The sequence below is a fragment of the Sinocyclocheilus anshuiensis genome, unplaced genomic scaffold (genome assembly GCF_001515605.1).
Source record: "Sinocyclocheilus anshuiensis isolate Anshui unplaced genomic scaffold, SAMN03320099.WGS_v1.1 scaffold2493, whole genome shotgun sequence".
Taxonomy (NCBI): domain Eukaryota; kingdom Metazoa; phylum Chordata; class Actinopteri; order Cypriniformes; family Cyprinidae; genus Sinocyclocheilus; species Sinocyclocheilus anshuiensis.
In genome coordinates, this window is record NW_015549322.1 from 69,965 (window position 1) to 87,256 (window position 17,292).

Here is a 17,292-nt window from a genome sequence, read left to right on the forward strand (position 1 = left end):
AAACTGGTTCTTAGAGCGGACACAAGAAATAAGTCTAGAGGATGGTCTTCTGCTGATGCATGGCTTTCATACCAACACACAGTCACATTTCAGATCATGACTTAAGGAACTCTTTCATGCGGACACCAAAACTGTCTCAAATGTGCTGCGTTTAGTTTGTTTTGTCTCTGTTATATATGAAATATCTCATCACGGAGGAGAATGAAACTTTTGTCATTTTACTTTGTGTATTGTTAGGTGATATTTGACCTAGGGGCGAGAAGGCAGAAACGTAACGTCAGTAGTCAAGAATCAATACTACATCTGTCATCAGAACATTTTTTTGTAAACACAGTAATAGTGTAACACTCACTGTTAGCATGATCATATTTCTCATGTTTCTACCCGTTTGCTAAATCACAACAGCACTCTTAATAAATACATTTGCAAATATAGGCTATGATTTGTTTTCTGTTTTGTTATAATTTTGGTGAACATATTTTTTGCATCAGTCCGACAATCTGTTGCTGTAATCCAGATGCTGATTTTAATCCAGATTAAATTAATTAATCCCAGGATGGATTACACAGTCAACATAAACCTGCTTCCGGCTCAAAATGGGACAGATATGATGATCTTCAACTTGCTATGCTTCAATACAGCATGCTACGTTTATGAATTAGCCTCTTTTCACTTAAACAGGTTAATGATTGAGAGTTTGTCAAACTCTTCTTGTGGTTTATCGGAAAATGAATAAATCTGCTCGGTTCCCTGCAGGATCGACATGTTTAAAACTGCTCAAGGGCGCTACCTAGCGCTCAGATGGAGTTTTTACACACTTTATTATCTTCCTGATGATGGGAAGCAGCTTTCTTTAATTAACATTATGCAAATAAGATTGATCTGACAAACTGCTTGGAAACGAGGACAGAATGGCAAATCTCAGATGTTATGCGTAGAGATAAGCGCTTTAATATTGTTTATACATCGATCATTTGATATTTAGTCTTATTTTAGACTTACCTTAACGGATATCATGGATAAATTGTCCTAAAAAGTCGCGTCCACGGACCGTTTGCTGACCGCCTGAGGGAATTTTAAATGCAAAAATGGCGCGAGATTTCGTAACGGTAAGTTTCAGTTTGACTGGCTGGTTTAAACGTTATTTAACCAAGAGAGATTTAACAAAGACTCATTTGAACAAATGTCCCCAGACAACCACAATGAGCACTTCTGAAGAGAAGCTAGCCACGACAAATGGTGAGACTGAGGGTGTTAATGTAATATTAATACTGACAGATTTTTCTGTCAGAGACCGCAAGTCACAGCAGAACTGAAAGTGTTTGTGAAATAATGAATTTTAGTGCTGTCAGACGATTAATCGCGATAGCATTCAAAATAAAAGTTTTTGTTTACATATGTGTGTGTGCTGTGTATATTTATTATGTGTATATAAACACACACACATGTATATAAGAAAAATGTTTAAATATATTAAATATATTTATATATGATATAATTTATATGAATATATATACATGTAAATATTTAAAAAATATATGCTGTACATGTGTGTCTTTATATGTACATCATAAATATACACAGTACACACACATATATTATGTAAACAAACACTTTTATTTTGAATGTGATCGCGATTAATCGTTTGAAAGCACTAATTAATTTAATTTGCACGTAAATGCACGTTAATTCAACATCTAAATCATTTCAACACTCTGATATAACCCCTTGCGGTCTTCGGTCACTTTAGTAACAAATAAATAAATTACGTTTTAAAATTTTTTAAATCGTAGCTTCATCGGAATGGTATGAAATCTGCATGATGACTTTTATGGCATTTGGTATGTGAACACACAAAAAAATTGAGGGCATGATTTGAAAATGCTAAATGGTCGTAAAAAAAACTCACACTCACGGTCTTCGCGGTCGAAAATTGGCGCCATATTAAGAAAAAGAACGGGAAATGGGCAAAAAATCCGAAAATAACGAACATTTTTGTGCGTACAATCTACAAATCCGCAATGATGCATAAAAAGCTTTAGATCAACATTTAAAAAAAAAACTTTGACAAAGTAGTCTTTGAGAATGCCTTAATAAACATTTAAATCCACAACCTAGTAAAAGTAAACAATTATGTCTACAAACAACTTGGGAATTCACAAGCCTCTCTATATATAGAGTCCTATACAGGCATCTAGTGGTTGCACCATAAAAGTACGTTTTTCTTTCCTTGCTCTCACCAGGTGCTAATCTGCCTTCAAAAATGGGATTTTATGGGCCTAGTCTCTATTTTAATCTGAAATACTGCATTAATTGAAAAATTATATTATAAAAAAAAATGTTTGTACGATTTTCAATGGGAAAAATGTATCATAATTATTGCATAAATATTAAGTAGTACCATAAAATTCTCTCAAAATAATAAAAAAGATAAAATATTGAACAAAAATACAAATATTCTATGTATAGTGTTGACTATGAGCTTTAATTACTACATAAATCAGCATGTATTATAATTACACAAAATGGTTTCAAAAACCTGTTTGTCTATATACCTGTGATGTGCATCAAATATAAAGCAGACAGTAACTCAGGGCTTCATGATTTTTTATTTTTTATTCACTATCATCAGGAAGATCCCACAAGATCTATAAAGTCGATAACAGGTGCTCTCACAATACAGGACAAAGGTCAGAGGTCAGCAGTCACGCCCTTCCACACACTCTCTCTCACACACACACACACACACACACACACACACAACTAGACATTCAGCGTCATAAGATTGTTCGGTCATTTACCACTGATGTAAATGAAGAGGCTTTCTCTGTTTTCCTGAATTTCATCCCGATTAGAAAGAGAGTAGAAAACAGTCGCAGTATCAAAGGTGAAGAATTCCTGATTCAGAGTGTGTGATGATCATATTGCTGTGGCATTTCTCTCCAGGATGAGCGTCCATCTGTCTCTGTCGCCGACAGCGGAGGGGCTGATCTGTGTGTGTGTCCCTGCGGTTCTGGACCCTGCAGGTGAGTGTAGTTTGGTCCTGGGTAAAGTGTGACCGTGCCAGCAGAGACCGGTCAACCTCTGAGTCTCACTGCTGATGTCAGGAACAGACCACAGTGAGAGACGGAGGTCTAAGAGGAGCGCTGCGTGTAGAACAAGATGTAGGCCTGAGTGCTGCACACCTCCTCCACACTGCACACGTTCATCTCAGAGTCGTTACAGTGAACCCAGAAACCTGCAACGCAAACACCGTTACTGTGGCGAACCATGCACAACAACTTGCACCATGCACCAATAAAACAACCTACAGTAATGCATTCCTTTATTCAATTCAAGTTTATTTGCATAGCGCTTTTCACGATACAAATCGTTGCAAAGCAGCTTCACACAAAATTGTAAGTTTCTACATTATATTTAGGAGTAGATTACTATGGCAGAAACGTACAGTAAGAATCATGCAGTTAGTTACAAATTACACGTAAATCAAACCGACTGTGAACAGTTAACTGCAATGATTATATGTTGCGATTAAACTTTGCGATTGCGATTAAATGTTACGTTTAAGCAAAGTAGTTACTAGTTACTTAAAGTAATCGAATTACTAGGGCTGTCAGTTTAACGCGTTAACTTAACTAGCTATGAAAAAATAACGCGATTAAAATATTTTAACGCAGTTAACACACTGGCCCCGCCCCCAGACCTGTACGCCATCTTACATTTCATACAGTTGACTGTTGACAAATATGAGGCACGGCAACAACTCCATAAATGCAGTTATGCGGTAAAGATATTGGCGCAAAAATACCCCTGTATGAGTTTTGTCTCATATTTATATCATATGATAAGCGATATCACACGGGCAGCGAGAGCAATATCACACGAGTGCTGTTTGTCCTGAATGCAAATGTGATAATATTAGGGCTGGTAATTTAACGCGTTAATTAGATTAATTAATTACGGTTAAAAATAATGCGTTAAAATTATTAACGTAATTAACAAGTATAACAAATACAATAAAACCAGCAAACAAACAAACAAGTTATATTACACAAGATTTTTTACATTAACATGTTTATAAAAATTCTAAAACTTTTTCTGGCAAAATTATACTAAACTCTTTAAGTGAGTTACTGTTGGTAACAAAGCTGTTTTGATTACCAATGACTTCAATTACATGAACGAAAAAATGTGAGCTGTTTCTCAGATTATCTTCTTTTGTTCCATAGTTTACGTTAGGCCGTTGTAGCCTAACGTTTGTGTGTAATAAATTATGTTGAATCAAATAAAATATTTCTTTCTAAAGCTACTATTTGTAATACTTTCTCATTTAACACAATTAGCTTTAAATAATCTTTTGGGGGCATTTGTACAGCCAAATGTAATTTGCTATTAGATTAATTAATCGACACATATAATTAATTAGATTAGTAGACAGCTCTACTAATTACGTAACTTGCGTTAATTGTAATGCATCATCCCCCAACACTAGCTATGTTTCTATCACCCTGTTTTTATGCACATTTTGAAGTATCGCATCAGAAACGCCAAATTTCGAATAAAAATCCCCTAATTTGCAAAGAAGTTTTTACGCTTGCTTCTGGTGTTTTTTTTTTTTACTTGTGCGAAAAAGGGTTAATGCGAATAATGGGCAATGCCAAAAAAGTCATGTGACTGCGCCATGGGACGGGATAACTTGACTAACCAGCAGACCGATCTCGTTCCACAGCATCTGAAATGTTGTTATGGTCATTCTGAAATGCTCGAGCGTCAACGTATTTCTATGTAATTGCCTCCCAGAATTGTCTTACACGACTGCGTTTCCAAACAGCAGGCATCCGCCTCCGAAAGCAATGACCGCATTTATTGTGTTTCGTCTGCTCGCTCCGAGGTGCAAGTCATTTGTTATATATAAAAATTATTATATTGAGTGGCTTCTCCTACTTTTCTTAGTGATATTTAGTGCTAGTTTGTCAGGAAGTGATGATTTTGTTCTCTTTGACTCATTGGATGGAAATGGTTCTTATTCGCAAATGTTTAATGCGATATTCCAATTTTTGCGCACAGGTTAAATTTGCAACTTTTGGATGGCAACCCGGCTACTGACTTTGAGTAGTGGCTAAGACTGCGATGGAACGATGTAAAGTGTTGCTTCTACTGCCAAAACAAGCACAAAGCAAAGCTTGCATTTGTCTGTTGCAAATGCATCGCAAGAGATTTGAAGCATGCAGGCTGCTTGCTTAAACCGAGGGTTGCGCTCGCACCAATTGTGAGCGGTCTGCATGAAGCAGATTGTGGTGCAGTTCGCTAGTCGGGAGCCGTGACTCACCTCCTTCAGTGTTATAACAGTAGGCCGTGTAGTGCCCTGAGCCAAAGCCTTTCCCATGATGCATCACTACAGCAGATAGGTCATAGGTGTAGGCTTCTCTCTGCAGCGTCGGAGCAGCGTCCGAGCAGCAGTATGGTTGTATATTCAGGACCTGATCAAAAGCCACATGGACGCCGATCTTCTCCCTGTGATTCCGACCGGACCACCTGGACAAGTGTGGACAGAATCGTTAGCATGAGGTTCAAACCAAGGGTGTCCAATCCTAGAGGACCAATGTCCTGCAAAGTTTAGCTCCGACTAGTTTCTAGTCTGAAGAACTTGGTTAGCTGGTTCAGGTGTGTTTTTGGAGCTGAACTCTGCAGGACTGCAAGTTTGGACGACCCTGGTTCCAACTAGGGTTGGGTATCGAAAACCGTTTCCATTTTAGAACCGGTTCCACATTTCCAAGAACCGGGTATTCGGTAAGACACGTGCATTTCGATTCTGCTTAATGATTCCTGCGTTCGCATTTTAATGTGATTTTAAAGTGCAGGAACAGAAAGAACTTGCGTGTTCCCAGCCTGCATCCGTTCTCGAACCGTTCCGTGCATTTCACTGCAGAAAAGGTTGTCCCGGGCCGGAACTGGCTTCTTTCATATTTATCGACCAGTATGCAGAAAACTACAGCCGTTTTTGTCTTAAGTGAACGTAAACATGAGAAAGAAATAGCACGTGTACAGTATCTTTAGATCCGCGTGCGTTCGGTGGTAAAGAGACAGCAGCCTAATAAACACGCTGCCTGTCATTAATGTTAATCAAAGAACAAAATAAACTATGCAGTGTTTTTAAACCTTTAATTACAGTTTCTGTACCTGAAATTTGGTTCAGTTGTATTTATGCTATTGCTAATTGATTTGTTTGTTCCTATTTTATTACTGACTGTTTACTTGTCTTTAACACTTTAATATAAATTTCAAATATTAGTCTAGTTGTGTTTGCCATGGTGTTTTTGTTAAAAGCATAGGCAAAAGTTCCTCTTTTAGGCCTGAGTGTTCTGTAGGCTGCTGATTTTTGCAACATAATGCTTTGTAAAAAGACACAGAATAAATGTTTGACATCTAAATGTTCAACTTCATTTTTTTTATATATTGAATTTTTTTATCTCATTGGAATCGAAAGTAGGAATCGATAAGCAGAATCGGAATCTATAAAATTAAAATGATACCCAACCCTAGTTCCAACTAAGGAACACGTCAAGATAAAACATGGGAGGTGTTCTGACTGACCGGAAGCGTTTGAGGTGTAGCCGCAGCACCTGAGGTAAACGGCAGATGAGTAACTGCTTACAGGCCTCCGAAAGGGACAGGGGCTTATGGGACGATTTACGGCGCTTTCCTGAAAATGCAGGAAATTTAGATAAATGCATCAACAACTTTGTGACGTCTGTAAGAACGGCGCAACTTACTGTTGCAGAAGTTGCAGGCGTAAATGCAGCCCTCCAAAGCCTCCGTCTCCGTGAACTTGGCGAGCATCTCTGACAGCGAGCAGCTCTGTTGACACGCCGCTGCGCTGGGCTTCTCCATGCGGTGGTATCGTTCTGGGAACTCCAGAGACAAATCCCAGAATGGCTCCACCGTGTTCGACTTGCGCTTGCAGGACAGACACGTTACCTGCAGGTTCAGTTTAGAAACACTCAGTGATTTAGTCCTTAATGCATTTATTCAAGCAATTCAAAATGAAACATCTAAACCTGTGGTTCCCAAACGCATTCCTGGAGCCCTGCAACACTGCACATTTTGCACGTCTCCTTTCACACCCAAAATAGAGTCTCTACTAAAAAGGTGATGACTGGAGTTGGGTGTGAAGGTGTGTGTGTGTATTATTTTGAAATGCACTAATGTTCTGTTTTTGTAATGTTAAATACTGTAAAGGAGTTAATGTTGAAGTATTATTGTTATTTTTTCTGTGGTATCGAGTATCGTGTACTTTTAGTGGTATCGGTACCGACTACTAGATTTTTGGTGCCATGACATCCCTATTTCAGACGAATCCAATCAGTTATATTCCAAGCTTTATAATGGCAGTGAATGGGGGTCGAGATTTTGAAGCCCAAAAAAAGTGCATCCGTCCATCATACAAAGTGCCTCACACGGCTCTGGGGGTGAATAAAGGCCTTCTGTAGCAAATTAATCCGTTTTTGTAAGAAAAATATCCATATTTAAAATTGTATAAACTGTAATCTCTAGCTTCCACTAACTGTCGTACGCGCATTCACAATAGAAAGCTGCTGTGTGCGTCACTTTTTACTATGGAAGGATGCATTTTATTGGATTTCTTTTTGACTATTGAAAAATAACTGCCATTATAACGCTTGGAAGCGCCAGGACGTTTTTAATTACAACTCCGATTGGGTTCGTCTGAAAGAAGAAAGTCATATACACCTAGGAAATTCTAGGGTAATTTTCATTTTTGCTTGAACTTTCCCTTTAATTCAGTAGTGTTGGGGGATCTCCAGGAACAAGTTTGGGAACCACGGGTCAAAACAGGTAAGTTGCACGTCACCTGGCTGAGCAGCTGTCCGTGGAAGATAGTGTTGAGCACTTTAAGGACTTGTTTGGACAGTTTCCGCTGCGTGATCGGAATCAGGAAGTGTTTCCTGGGTCCCTCCGACTCCAGTTCCTGCTGGACTTTGTCCAGAAGCTCACACAAGAACTCTTGCGCGTCCTGCTGGTCGTATCCGCGGAACGCCGGGATCAGGTTCCACACGGAGTGCAGCATGGCAAACGGAGACACCAGCGACCACCGACCCGACCACATGACCCTGAAGAGCGTGTGCAGCTCGTGACACAATGACATCTGCTGCCGAGCCGAGGACCGCGGCTCTTTCGGTTGCACCAGTTCCGCCGAGCTCAGGCTGGGCGGGACGTTCTGTTTGCTAAAGGCGCCTCCGCTCGCCCTCCCCATGCGGCCCAGCGCAGTTAGGGCTCCCTGCGATTGGTTGGTCTTGGCGAGCAGCTCCTCGGTCTCGCAGTGGTCCAGCGTGAGGAAACACTCCCTGAACTTCTGCAAGTGACTCAGCACCTGGAGAATGGAGTTCATGTAACACGTGTTCCCGAGGTTGCGCAATCCCGTGACTCCGGGCGCAGGCTTCCTGCGACGCGACGACTGCGAGGCGTGATATCGGTGCAACCGACCCGCGTTACGAAGTGGTTTGCGCGACAGGGGCTTGTTGGACAGCGACAGCAGGGACTGTTTGGGAGCCAAAGGGAGTCGTTCCGGAGGATCACGGAACTTCCGAGGAATAAGTGCGAGTGTCGGACGAGGAGCCTGGGTGAGAAGCCGCGCGCTTTTCCTCGGTGGCACATTGGCTAGGCTTTGTAAAAAGACACAGAATAAATGTTTGACATCTAAATGTTCAACTTCATTTTTTTTATATATTGAATTTTTTTATCTCATTGGAATCGAAAGTAGGAATCGATAAGCAGAATCGGAATCTATAAAATTAAAATGATACCCAACCCTAGTTCCAACTAAGGAACACGTCAAGATAAAACATGGGAGGTGTTCTGACTGACCGGAAGCGTTTGAGGTGTAGCCGCAGCACCTGAGGTAAACGGCAGATGAGTAACTGCTTACAGGCCTCCGAAAGAGACAGGGGCTTATGGGACGATTTACGGCGCTTTCCTGAAAATGCAGGAAATTTAGATAAATGCATCAACAACTTTGTGACGTCTGTAAGAACGGCGCAACTTACTGTTGCAGAAGTTGCAGGCGTAAATGCAGCCCTCCAAAGCCTCCGTCTCCGTGAACTTGGCGAGCATCTCTGACAGCGAGCAGCTCTGTTGACACGCCGCTGCGCTGGGCTTCTCCATGCGGTGGTATCGTTCTGGGAACTCCAGAGACAAATCCCAGAATGGCTCCACCGTGTTCGACTTGCGCTTGCAGGACAGACACGTTACCTGCAGGTTCAGTTTAGAAACACTCAGTGATTTAGTCCTTAATGCATTTATTCAAGCAATTCAAAATGAAACATCTAAACCTGTGGTTCCCAAACGCATTCCTGGAGCCCTGCAACACTGCACATTTTGCACGTCTCCTTTCACACCCAAAATAGAGTCTCTACTAAAAAGGTGATGACTGGAGTTGGGTGTGAAGGTGTGTGTGTGTATTATTTTGAAATGCACTAATGTTCTGTTTTTGTAATGTTAAATACTGTAAAGGAGTTAATGTTGAAGTATTATTGTTATTTTTTCTGTGGTATCGAGTATCGTGTACTTTTAGTGGTATCGGTACCGACTACTAGATTTTTGGTGCCATGACATCCCTATTTCAGACGAATCCAATCAGTTATATTCCAAGCTTTATAATGGCAGTGAATGGGGGTCGAGATTTTGAAGCCCAAAAAAAGTGCATCCGTCCATCATACAAAGTGCCTCACACGGCTCTGGGGGTGAATAAAGGCCTTCTGTAGCAAATTAATCCGTTTTTGTAAGAAAAATATCCATATTTAAAATTGTATAAACTGTAATCTCTAGCTTCCACTAACTGTCGTACGCGCATTCACAATAGAAAGCTGCTGTGTGCGTCACTTTTTACTATGGAAGGATGCATTTTATTGGATTTCTTTTTGACTATTGAAAAATAACTGCCATTATAACGCTTGGAAGCGCCAGGACGTTTTTAATTACAACTCCGATTGGGTTCGTCTGAAAGAAGAAAGTCATATACACCTAGGAAATTCTAGGGTAATTTTCATTTTTGCTTGAACTTTCCCTTTAATTCAGTAGTGTTGGGGGATCTCCAGGAACAAGTTTGGGAACCACGGGTCAAAACAGGTAAGTTCCACGTCACCTGGCTGAGCAGCTGTCCGTGGAAGATAGTGTTGAGCACTTTAAGGACTTGTTTGGACAGTTTCCGCTGCGTGATCGGAATCAGGAAGTGTTTCCTGGGTCCCTCCGACTCCAGTTCCTGCTGGACTTTGTCCAGAAGCTCACACAAGAACTCTTGCGCGTCCTGCTGGTCGTATCCGCGGAACGCCGGGATCAGGTTCCACACGGAGTGCAGCATGGCAAACGGAGACACCAGCGACCACCGACCCGACCACATGACCCTGAAGAGCGTGTGCAGCTCGTGACACAATGACATCTGCTGCCGAGCCGAGGACCGCGGCTCTTTCGGTTGCACCAGTTCCGCCGAGCTCAGGCTGGGCGGGACGTTCTGTTTGCTAAAGGCGCCTCCGCTCGCCCTCCCCATGCGGCCCAGCGCAGTTAGGGCTCCCTGCGATTGGTTGGTCTTGGCGAGCAGCTCCTCGGTCTCGCAGTGGTCCAGCGTGAGGAAACACTCCCTGAACTTCTGCAAGTGACTCAGCACCTGGAGAATGGAGTTCATGTAACACGTGTTCCCGAGGTTGCGCAATCCCGTGACTCCGGGCGCAGGCTTCCTGCGACGCGACGACTGCGAGGCGTGATATCGGTGCAACCGACCCGCGTTACGAAGTGGTTTGCGCGACAGGGGCTTGTTGGACAGCGACAGCAGGGACTGTTTGGGAGCCAAAGGGAGTCGTTCCGGAGGATCACGGAACTTCCGAGGAATAAGTGCGAGTGTCGGACGAGGAGCCTGGGTGAGAAGCCGCGCGCTTTTCCTCGGTGGCACATTGGCTAGTTCGCCCATCAGCCGCTTCTTGACTTCCCTGCGTTGCCGTCGCTTCTCCTCTCGCTCTTGCTCCTGTTTCTCCTCGCGCTTCCGGTGTTGCTCCTGCTGTCGGCTCCTCCAGTGGCGCAAGGCACCTTGGAGGAGAGTTTTCCGTCTGTGCCACAACGCCGTCTGCATAGCGCCGTCACGCGCAACCTCGCACACTCGAAGTCCGCCATCGGACGCCGACGAACGCAGGGAGCGCTGACCAGGGCTGCGGACGGTAGATAGCGCCCCACGAAGGAGCTTCAAGTCGCCCTCAACATTATCGTTCAACACGTAATCGCCGCACGCGAAACAGAAGACGTCCAGTTCGCGTACGTCCATGGCTAGCGAGTGCTGCGTCTGCTGGTAGTGACTCCGGGAGTGTTCTTCCATGTAGCGGCCGCACGCCACGTGAGTGCACTTCAGACAAGCCCATACGGACTCTGTGGTGCCGCAATCAACGCAACGCCACATCTGCGGGTTGAGGATGGAGTGGCCCTGGCCCAAACGGAACCGTACCACATGCTTACAGCGATCCATATCTCCCAACACGCAGGAGCACTCCGAGTCAGGAACCACACGCCATGACCGCACTCATCCTAAGGACAAGATAACAATGTTAGTAAGTTACCATTTTAAGTACGTAATGCTTTACTGCTGACAAAGACGACTGACGGCTTTCGCACCGCATAGTTCTAGGAACTTAGTTATTTTCCTGGTTGCATTCAGGAACTCTGAAGCGGCCGACAGCGACTACTTTATTCGCGGGGTTTACAAACATCAACAACTAGGGCTGGGACAATAAATCGATGCATCGCGAATCAAGTAATTGTTCTGCATTGATTCTGAGATTATCGGAATGCAAAGCGATTCTCTCTTGAATAGATTCTGAGCTTAGTTTTTAACAGCAGATGGTGCTGCATGCTTAAGAAACAGCTATACTCTGCTGCTTCCAGTTCCTGCCACACACACCACTTGAACATAAAATAATCATTCACACAGGTTGAAAAGGTTGTAGGGAGTTACAAGGTGGGCTGTTTACATTAATCTCACGTCATAAAAGCCAAGTAGATTTAACCACTTACATGACTCACAAGGGCTCTTCTTCGTGAGCATTTGAGTGTGCGGTTAAATACTAGCCTAGAGCGCCATCTACTGTTAAAAACTAAGCTCAGAATCGATTCGAGAGAGAATCGCGATGCATTCCAATAATCTCAGAATCGATGCAGAATAATTTCTCGATTCGCGATGCATCGATTTACACACGATTCCATTGAGTTTATGAATGCAGCAGCCAATCAGAGGCGTTCAGATGAGTCACTGCTGAAGCACAAGCGTTTTGTTGTTCAGTGCCCGCGCTATTCCAATAATCTCAGAATCGATCCACAAATGGCGATGCATCGATTTATCATCCCAGCCCTATCAACAACCGGTGAATGGAGAATGCCGTGAAAGGAGCGGTTTTTTTTTGTTTGTTTCGTGATAACGGAGATGGAATGCAAACGCACAATTTACGCGATTGAAAGAGTATGAAAATCTGACTAACTTGCAATGATACATATCATTAGGGCCTTTCGCACCGCGGGAACCTTTTCATAGTACCAGGACTAATTGTGGAACTACCCACTTTTTGGCGTTTTCGCACCGCCGGAACTGGGAGCGATTTTAGTACCGGACTGCCTTTTTCGAGAACCAAATTAGCTCCTACTCCGGAGCAGGGTCTAACCAGCACAACTGGTACTAATCGTGACGCAAGTAGACATTGATTGGCCAAACGCGTACGAAAACGACCTCACCCGCCATGATTTAAAACGCAGTGTAAACATACTGTAAACATTGTGTCAACTTATTTCGCAAGTATGGAGAACAGCGATAGATGGACGGACGCTGAAGTGCAGGCACTTGTAGCAAATGTAGCACTGCCGGTTGTCGTTGGAGATTCTTAGTCCTCCTTTACGTTCTTTCAATCGCTTTACGTATACGTCGACTTTCCATGTCCATTATTGTGAAACCCGCGAGACACAACAAAAACACAGCTCCGATCACAGCGTCCTCCATCCTCCTGTTGTTAATGTTGTTCTTCTTTGTTTCTGTTGTTGAACGCCGCGCACAAATGACGTCGCTGTCGACCGGCTTACGTCACTTCTTAGTACACACTGTCGGTGCGAATGCAACCCTTTAAATGGTACTGGGAAATAGCTCACGCAAAATCGTCCCAGTGACTTTAGTGCGGTGCGAAAGGCCATATTGAGGCTGAGAAAAGAACACAACACTGCAGACAACATGTAAATGTCGTTACAGCTGTTTTTCATGTTCGTGGAGCAAATATTTTTACATGGCTTTTTAAAAAAATGCCGGGTAACCAGTGTTTCGTAAGCGTTTGGCCAATCGGCTTACACTTACGTCACTGGTAGTTCCTATAGAACTGTTTTAGACCCCACTCTGAAGTAGGAGCTAATTTAGTTCCTCCAAACGGAGTTTCTAGAACTAAATACGTTCCTAGTTCCTGCGGCGCGAACACGCCAAAAAGTGGGAACGTCCGCCAATAGTTCTAGGAACTATTTAAAGGTTCCTGCGGTGCGAAAGCGCCTAATGCAACGCGACACTTTTTTTAAAGCAATATTACTCACTTTGAGAAACGGCGAGTTTCAGCATCAGAGCGGACATGTCCTGTCGCTGTACAGTTTAAAAGACTTCATCATGCAGAATGAAAACTGTGGACGAAAAAATGCGTTATTTGCAAAACTTGAACACAATTAAATGGTTCCATTCTGATTTTAAACAGTGTGGTGCTTTATATGATATATAGAGTTCTCTAAATGCATGACTGAATGTGAATGTATATTTTTCATTAGTGTTTGAGTTTTTGTCTCGCAATGCAGTGTGTGTACACTTATATGAGTGTGTGTGTGTGTCTCTGTTTGAATGTTTGTGTGTGTGTGTGTGTGTGTGTGTGCTAACCCGCTAGCGCTACTCAGAACAAAAGACGCTCCGCCGGGAGACACGCGGAATCCGCGGCAGCTGCGGATCCGGGATGTTCCGGTACCGGCGCTCGTTCGGTGTGTTTGTGTGCGTGTTTATACCGGCGCGAGAGACCCGTTACTTTAAACCCGCTGAACAAAACCCATTATGAGCCGCAGCCACGGAATAAACTCACACCGCAAAGCCACCGATCGGCTCTCAAATAACGGCCCCTCGATCGGCGCGAGTCCTCCGCGAAGCAGCCGGTGAAATGCGTTTGGCGAGTTAAATAACGGTTAATATTTGCGCGGGGTTTTTTTTACACTCGCTTTGGGCTGTTATTTACCGCCATCATCCGCACGCGAGAGCTGTCACCATTTTCGGCTCAACCGAACTCGCCCAGCGCCGGCGTCACTGCGCTCTGATTGGCCGAGGAGCGATCAATCGCATGACGACAGTGTTCTGATTGGTCGAGACGGCGATCGGTAACTTTAGCGGCTGTGGAGGCGTCTGTCAGGCTTTAAAGCTCCGGGGTCAGATGAACAGATTAACCTTGTCCATAACATGATTATTTATTTATAGTACATTTTATTACAATAATTTATTAATAATTAACACTTATTATAAGGTTCCCATTAGTGGGAAAAGATACAAGCAAATGAGCGTAAACAAAAGTTTAAGTATGGACTTTGCATGCTGAAGTAGCCTACATACAGTATGCTTACCCAGCATGCTTTGCGACTAGTAAAATGGGTTTATGGGGAATTCATAGCTGAACATAGATTTACATTTTACTGTAGTATCACATGTTGTGGAGCCGTGTAGAACCAGAATTACTAAAGTCTCGTGGCTTGAATAGAAATGGGCATTGTTGTGATTTCGGTAATGGCAATTTAAGATCATATGTAACAGGGCTGATTGCATAGTGTGTTCTGCTCTTGTATATTCAAATCAATTGGTCATCCGCTCCTTCATCTGTTAAATGCAAATGTGGTGTTCATTTTATTTTAGCTAGTTGCCAAGGCAACATCTTTCAAGAAAATAACATCTCATTCAAAATATGAACAACAAATATAATGGTATTTTTGTATTAATGGGGTTTTATCCAAATCAAGCAATCAAAATCAACAAAAGAGAAGTGATCTGCAAGTGCTGCGACAAGTCTCGGTTAGACTAACGCAGCAAGGTTTTCGTTATTATATAATAAATAAAAAAGAAAACCGACAGAATAGAAAAAGAATAGAGCAAGCTAGTGTTAGAGGCCCTTTTTTTTTAAAAAGAAGACAAGCAGTTAGTAAATGAATAGAGTGCAAGTCTAAAAGGGGCAAGTTTTTGTTTTTAAGAATAGAATTAGAATAGAGTGTGCTAGAGTTAGAGGGTCAAATAAAGATGGCAGGTCATTCCACCACGAGGGAACAGTTAATGTAAAAGTCCGTGAAAGTGATCCAAATAATTAAATTAAATTGTGCTATTAAAATATATCTATTTTATATGCTTTTCTTGTTTATTTTTGTTTGTGTAATATTAATTTTAATAACAAAAGTTTACTCTGAAAGCTATTTTTCATACAAAACAAACCAAAGAAAATGCTTTAATTATATATATATATATATATATATATATATATATATATAATTACTATTTTCACTCAGAAATTGCTAGCAAATTTCAAACAATAAAAGAAACGGCAAGTAACACATTCCATTAAACGTGAAATTTTGAAATTTCCTTGTAAAACACACTTCAATAATCTTTGTTTTATTTACAACATCAAACATAGTTTTTACAGATAAACAATTTGACAGCTTTTTGTTTCCTTCCAAAGCCTCTCAGTGCATTCAACACACACTATAATTACTGGAATGATTTATAAGCACCCTAACACCCAAAAGAACCATAAAAACCAATTATACTACACAATAATTTAAAAACAAAAGTGTTTTTCTCACCACGTTACACCCATTTCTTTGCCGTAAACTTCCGCGAACCGGTATTTACTTCCGGATCATCGTTATTAACACAAAATCAGATGAAGCAAAAAACTTTAATTGGACAATACGGAAATATTTGTGATTATCTATATAATTCAAGTAAATGATCGCAGACGCACTGAAGCACTGATTAAGAGCAGTGTGTCTCATGTGGACCGAGTGCTGACCGGAAGTAAACAGTGTGACGCAGCGCCGCTCTGAGATCAGCTGTTATGAGCGCCGCATAAAGACTGAGATCTGCGCTCGATTCGCTCCTCTGACCTCAGATCAGCCACACACACACACACACACACACACACACACACACTGCGCCATTTGCTTCAGACACACGTGTGTTCGGCGCGCAGCTGCATGTCATGAGTTCAAACCCGAGTTAATAATAACTATAATTTATCAGATAAATCCTCATCATCATGCCGAAGGTGAAGAAGAGCAGCGGCGCGCTGTCTCTGGCAGATCAGATCCTGCAGGGAGACGCGGTCCGGAGCAGCGGCCGCCTGAAGAACCGGAGCCGGAGCCGGAGCGAGGAGGAGCAGGAGTATGTGGACGAGAAACTGTCCCGAAAGATCCTCCAGCAGGCCAGAATACAACAGCAGCAGCTGCAGAGCGAGCTGGGACTCACTCCAGACACCAGGAGACCACCAGCCACTCGACTAGGTGAGCCAACTCACCTGACCATCAGAGACAGACAGACAGATAGATAGATAGATAGATAGATACACAGATAGATAGACAGACATAGATAGATAGATAGACAGACAGGTAGATAGACAGACAGATAGATAGATACACAGATAGATAGATAGACAGACATAGATAGACAGACAGACAGGGAGATAGATAGACAGACAGACAGACAGACAGACAGACAGACATAGCTAGATAGACAGACAGACAGATAGATAGACAGACAGACAGACAGGTAGATAGACAGGTAGACAGATAGATAGATAGACAGACAGACAGACAGATAGGTAGATAGGTAGACAGACAGACAGACAGATAGGTAAATAGATAGACAGACAGGCAGACAGATAGATAGACAGACAGATAGGTAGATAGGTAGACAGACAGACAGACAGATAGGTAAATAGATAGACAGACAGGCAGACAGATAGATAGACAGACAGATAGGTAGATAGGTAGACAGACAGACAGACAGATAGGTAAATAGATAGACAGACAGGCAGACAGATAGATAGACAGACAGATAGGTAGATAGGTAGACAGACAGACAGACAGATAGGTAAATAGATAGACAGACAGGCAGACAGATAGATAGACAGACAGATAGGTAGATAGGTAGACAGACAGACAGATAGATAGATAGATAAATAGATAGACAAAAAGACAAAC

At 42.5% G+C, this 17,292-nt stretch overlaps 3 protein-coding genes across 7 annotated transcripts in view; 2 read left to right on the forward strand and 1 right to left on the reverse strand.

The window, feature by feature from the left end:
* The window catches only part of LOC107656905 (cyclin-dependent kinase inhibitor 1-like), a 17,778-nt gene extending 15,021 nt beyond the window's left edge, over positions 1–2,757 (forward strand). The window contains exon 3 of the mRNA XM_016444851.1: positions 2,729–2,757. The gene's annotated coding sequence lies outside the window, so the exon portion shown is untranslated. The remainder of the gene's footprint in view (positions 1–2,728) is intronic.
* usp49 (ubiquitin specific peptidase 49) lies at positions 2,597–15,988 on the reverse strand. 5 transcript variants are annotated; one of them, XM_016444843.1, is made up of 7 exons: positions 15,895–15,988; positions 13,615–13,698; positions 10,160–11,583; positions 9,063–9,267; positions 8,884–8,992; positions 5,330–5,535; positions 2,597–3,238 (listed from the first exon to the last, which is right to left on the reverse strand). In XM_016444843.1, exons 3-7 carry the CDS (start codon positions 11,522–11,524, stop codon positions 3,135–3,137), a joined length of 1,989 nt encoding a protein of 662 aa, XP_016300329.1. In that variant the 5' UTR covers positions 11,525–11,583; positions 13,615–13,698; positions 15,895–15,988; the 3' UTR covers positions 2,597–3,134. The 5 variants fall into 5 exon arrangements, with proteins under 5 accessions (XP_016300329.1, XP_016300330.1, XP_016300328.1 ...); XM_016444844.1 differs by lacking the exon at positions 15,895–15,988 and adding an exon at positions 14,292–14,434; XM_016444842.1 differs by lacking the exon at positions 15,895–15,988 and adding an exon at positions 13,946–14,434.
* A 240-nt stretch (positions 15,989–16,228) lies between these two features.
* Positions 16,229–17,292, forward strand: part of LOC107656893 (bystin-like) — an 11,015-nt gene continuing 9,951 nt past the window's right edge. Inside the window, exon 1 of the mRNA XM_016444830.1 lies at positions 16,229–16,593. Within this exon, the coding sequence (XP_016300316.1) occupies positions 16,350–16,593 (244 nt within the window). The 5' untranslated portion in view covers positions 16,229–16,349. The remainder of the gene's footprint in view (positions 16,594–17,292) is intronic.

What these genes read in the sequence shown, in the direction of transcription:
- usp49 (XM_016444845.1), bottom strand. Translation starts at nt 11,524, where the DNA reads ATGGATCGCTGTAAGCATGTGGTACGGTTCCGTTTGGGCCAGGGCCAC. An exon ending in ACGGACAGCTGCTCAGCCAG is followed by an intron (nt 9,268 to 10,159) that starts GTGACGTGGAAC and finishes CTGAACCTGCAG; the next exon opens with GTAACGTGTCTGTCCTGCAA. An exon ending in CTGTTATAACACTGAAGGAG is followed by an intron (nt 3,239 to 5,329) that starts GTGAGTCACGGC and finishes TTTGCGTTGCAG; the next exon opens with GTTTCTGGGTTCACTGTAAC.